The 5,013-nt window shown below is 41.7% G+C and overlaps 1 protein-coding gene across 1 annotated transcript in view; it reads right to left on the bottom strand.

Annotated features, from left to right (window-relative positions):
* Arhgef33 (Rho guanine nucleotide exchange factor 33) overlaps positions 1 to 5,013 on the bottom strand; it is a 92,090-nt gene that overhangs the window by 51,765 nt on the left and 35,312 nt on the right. Inside the window, exons 5-6 of the mRNA XM_012513920.2 lie at positions 4,584 to 4,705; positions 2,891 to 3,033 (exon numbers count right to left, since the gene is read on the bottom strand). Coding sequence (XP_012369374.2) covers positions 2,891 to 3,033; positions 4,584 to 4,705 — 265 coding nt within the window. The remainder of the gene's footprint in view (positions 1 to 2,890; positions 3,034 to 4,583; positions 4,706 to 5,013) is intronic.

Below are 5,013 nucleotides of genomic sequence, written 5' to 3'. Positions count from 1 at the left end.
TTTAGCAAAGCACAGGGCCTGCGGTTCAATCCCCCAGCACCACATGCCAGCCAGCCCCGCCCCCTGGTGGGCTGAGCTGGCCACACACACAAATAAATAAAATTAAAAAAAAAAAAAAAAGATTAGCTCTCAGGACTGAAGACACAGTTGTGGTACAGTATTTGGGTGTGTGTCCCAGGCCCTAGGTTTCATTCTTGGCTCTGGAAACAAAAAAAAAATAAAAGAGGCTAGCTTTCAATTTTCCTAAGCAAAAATAATTGGTGAGAGGTGGGAGTCTAGTCAGGTTAAAAAAAAAATCTTTTTGGAGTCCTCTTGGGGGTCAGGGAGATGGCTCAGTAGAATAAGCACTTGCCTGGCAAGCTCAAGGGTCTGAGTTCAATCCCCGGTTCTGCCAAAAAAAAAAAAAAAAAAAAAGAATTCCTCTTGGGTAGAAGGAAGAATCCAAATGAAAGGTATACCTGATCTTGCAGAATGACGTTTTTAAACTTGTCAGTTACACACTTAAAAGCAGAGGAATGAAGCTTTTGCATCAGAGGACACCATTCAGGCCTTGCCCTTTCAAATGGAGGCGTAGCCATTTGTGGAAAACAGCCTCAAAGATCCTTCCCAGTTACCCCCCACGTGGCAATCATGTCCTTATGTAATTCATTTCCTTGCGTGGGGCTGGATTTATTGATTGACTTCTAATAAGTATAATATGGCAGAAAGGATGGGATGCTACTTCCAAGATTAGATTATAAAATGTGGCCCAGTGGACTAAAGTGCCTGCTTAGGCAGAGCACAGTGCTTAGGGTTTGATTCCTGGGTGCTGTGCCAGCCCCACCTCCGGGGTGCCCTGAGACAGCGACTGAAACTGGGCATGTTGGTGCACGCCTGTAATCCCAGTTCTTGGGAGGCTGAAAACAGGAGGCTCACTACAAGTCCAATCTACATACTGAGACCCTGTAGACCCTGTACCAAATACAAAATAAAATAAATAATTTTTTAAAATGTCTGTGGTTTCATCTCGAATGTTCTTGTAGATCATTTGCACTGGGGGAAGCCAGCTGTCATGTAAGGCCACAGCTTTGAGAAGCCCATGTCACGAGAACTGGAAACTTCTAACAGCCATGTGCATAAGCTTGGAAGTCGATGTCCCCTGAGCAGAGAGTTCACCTGAAATGACAGCCATGGCCAGTGCAGCCTCGTAAGAGAGCTTAAGCCCGAACAACTGTAAAATAATGAATGTTTACCCTTCTCAGCTCCTGAATTTGGGGCAACAGATAGCAATTGCACTACCTTTTAGTTAAGAAGGTAAGTCAACACTTTCTCAAAGTGTAGTTCTTTGACTCTAAATTTTAACATAAGCTATCACCAACTGTATCCAGAATATTTGATTACAGCATGTTATCTCCAATTTTCTGCAGGAACTTAGTAGAATAAACTATCACCACATCTGTGTGGCATGAGAAGAATGAGGAGTTGCCAGTAAGGCAGGTAATTTAAATCCATGTGGGCACCGGCACCATCGAGTCAGCTGTTTCAGGGGCTTCATGCCCTGTGATGATACCCTTCCTGATGACAATATGGTGTCTAAAGGTGCACATGTTTGTTCGAGTCCTGGGCTGCCCTGGCCATCTCTTAAGTAAACACTCACAGGTATGAGAAACTAAAGAGAGACGCCAGGTAAAAGCCATCTGATTTTGACTTTTACATTAAGTTATTCAGAATACGCCTATTGTCTGTGAATGTATGAGCCAAATTCCATCAGCCATGAGGACAGAAAAACAAGCCCTGCCTTTGAGATTGCACTTGGTTGAGAAATCAGTGAGCCTACCTTTTGAGGACTTTGTAGATAAGATAAGATAAGATAAGATAAGATAAGATAGAAAGAAAGTCATGTGAATAACGTGAATTTCCATATTCACTTTTCTGCGTAAAAACGCTTTGCAAGACATTGTGGAAGATATACACATGTGACAAACATTTAATAAAACAGAAAGAAACTGAACTTAAGGATTAAATAATGAAGATGAGAGAAAGGAAAATAGGAAAAGGGAAGAGGGAAAAATACACAAGTATATATACAGGATGGCTGAGATGATTGTACTCATAATTTCCATCAGTTTTTTGAAAATAGCAGTTAATGTTTAGAATTTTCACTTTGACCAATTCTGCAAGCTGCAAGCTGAGCAACTACATCGAGGACAGCAATGTGTAATGCAAAACCTACGCTTGAATACCTCTCATCTTGGTCTTCTAAATGCGTGCCATTTCTAATGCCTTATCAATTATTATACTCTTTAAAATAACTTTTTATAAAAAACAAAAAAAAAGTATTATTTATCCCGAGCTGAAGACAGGCCCATAATCATCTTGGTTGGAAAGCTAGTTCCCTCAGCCCCACCAGGGGACCATTCTGTAATCTGGGGACATTTTGTAATCTGTTCCCGTGCCTCAGATCAGGGGTATGGTTGGTGTCTGTAGCAGCCCAAGGACAGCATCAGCTCTGGGTGTTGGGGGGTTTTCTTGTTTTGTTTTTTTTGGAGAAGATTGGGTACTGAGTCAGATTGCCATTAAAACAATTTTAGAGTAAAATTTGTAAAACAGTTCCATCTTATGGTTGGTCTGGTATATTTATATGGTAAATTGTTTTCAGTCCAAATGAAACAAACAAACAAAAAATCCAGACTAGTGGTTTCTTAAAACAAGAAAATCTTCAAAACTGGGTAGATTTTCAGAATCCCTGGAGTCCTCTGGCTCCTTCTAACTTCCAGTAATTTCTGGGCAGTGGATCCTTCTCTTCTACCAAAGAGGGAGGACTTAAGCTCAGTCTTACTCCTGTATTCCCAAGCCCTGGAAATCAGGGTGGGGGATACTTGGTTAGCTGACCAGGATTGCTAAGCCGTACCTTTCTCGTAGGCCTGAGAAGGCAAAATATTGGTGAAGTCTTCGCTTGGAAGAGAAGGTTCAGGGGTGTTGATGGAACGGAAAGGACTTCCTTGTGCTTGGGCAGACCCAGCCTGGGTGCTGTGTTCTTCCTTTTGAGTTTTCCTGAGAAAGGGACAACACAAAGTGAGCTTTCTTCTTAGTACCAGATTGATGAGGAAAGGATTTAGTTCACAGCAACTCAAGAAAACATCTGAATATTAGGTTGAGCCATAAAAACTGCTATTTTCATAAGTTAAAGATGATCCACTAACCCTCCGAGCATGGTGCACACATCTGTAATCTCGGCAGTTGGGAAGCTGGGCCACAGGGACACCATGAGTTCGAGACCAGCCTGGGTGACATAGTGAGTCCAGGTCAGCCTGAACTATGTAGGAAGACCCTGTCACAAACAAACAATTCAAAATGGTCACACAAGGGTCTGGACGTATAGCTCAGTGGTAGAAAGCTTGCCTTGAATGAGCAAGACTCTGGGTTCCATCCCAACACAAGGGGAAAAGAGGCTTATTATTAGTAATTCATATATTTTAACTTAATTTACCATCCAAGCTGGAGAAAAACCTTCAAACATCTACAAATCACCTATAACTATAATTTCTTCCTTCTTATTTTTCTGTCACTGGCTTCACTATTATCAAGAACTTTAAAACTTGTAGGTAACTGTTGCTTAGGGTGATGACATTTACTAACTTATTCTCCAGGGTCACACAAATATTCTCATATTTCTATTTCTTTTCTTTTTTGCATTTTTAGGGAAGAGTCTACAGGGTGTTCAGGGTCTTACTACCAGATTGGACTCCTAGTGATTCTCCTGTTTACAGCCTCCCAAGAGCTGAGATTACAGGCGTGCACCACCACGCCCAGTCTCAATTGCCATCTCAGCGTGCCCTGGGAGCAGGGCCGGCACAGCAGGCCTGGGGATTGAACTGCTGGCCCCTGCACCTGCTTGCAGGCACTTTAATCCTCTGAGCTATTTGGCTGGCCCTCATAGTTCTATTTCAAATGTGATAATATTAAGAACATACGACAGTAAATATTACATATATTGAGTGGTGAAACTTAATTGAGACACTTTAACATAAACTTATTTCCAACCGTAGAAATAAAATAACTGCCTTAGAGAAATTTTAGAAGGCAAATTAAAAAAGAAATTACTGGTAGCCTCCAATTTTTTTTTTTTTTTGTCCTTTCTTTTAATGTATTTAGTACAGAGTGTACAGGGTCTCACTACATGGATCAGACTTGTAGTAAGCCTTCCTGTTTTTCAGCTTCCCAAACACTGAGATTACAGTCTTGTGACGGCCTCCAGTCTTAACCCAACAAACACTTTGCACAACAATCATTATTTTTACGTATATCTTCCTAGATGTTGTTTTTATGTTTCAATAGTGGTGATCAAAGCATACATGATGTTTTAAGTTATTTTCATTTCACATCATGTTAAACGAAACACATTTTCCTTGATAATATTTCCCATCTATTTGGGGAATTAACTGACTTCTCTGGCGCTCCAGCTCCTCTCACGTGCAGACTCGGGTGCTCCAGGGACTCAGAGACTCGGAGCTGGCTAGACATTGTCTAGAAGGGAAGTTGTTCTTGATGCCTCTGTCCAAGCTTATGGGTTTGCCTTTGGTAAGTATTTTCGAGATACTCACTTGGCTTTAACTTTGCGAGACTCTCTTCGCTTCTCCTGCTGAAGTTGTTCGATTTTCTGTTGCATCTCTTCTTGTTTGGAAGTTATGGCCTGGATCATAGACATGGCATTGCTCAGCTCTTCCTAAAAAACAGAATTGCTATCTTTTAAGCTGATACATGGAGTAAGAGTATGGAATATAATATTTAGTGTCCCATAAGATGTTAGCACATATTTATTGAATAAAAGAACACATGTAGGGCCGGCCTGATAGCTCAATGGACTAAAGCGCCTGCTTAGGCAGAGTGCAGTGGCCAGAGTTCAATCCCCGGCCTGCCATGCCAGCCCTGCCCATGGGGCACACTGAGACAGTGATTAAGACTGGGCATGGTGACACATGCCTGTAATCTCAGCACTTGGCAGGCTGAAAATAGCAGGATCACTATGAGGCC

This window comes from Octodon degus, unplaced genomic scaffold (assembly GCF_000260255.1).
Source record: "Octodon degus isolate 3935 unplaced genomic scaffold, OctDeg1.0 scaffold00020, whole genome shotgun sequence".
Lineage (NCBI taxonomy): Eukaryota > Metazoa > Chordata > Mammalia > Rodentia > Octodontidae > Octodon > Octodon degus.
Note: the sequence above shows the minus strand (reverse complement) of the source record. Positions and strands in the feature narration are given on the sequence as shown.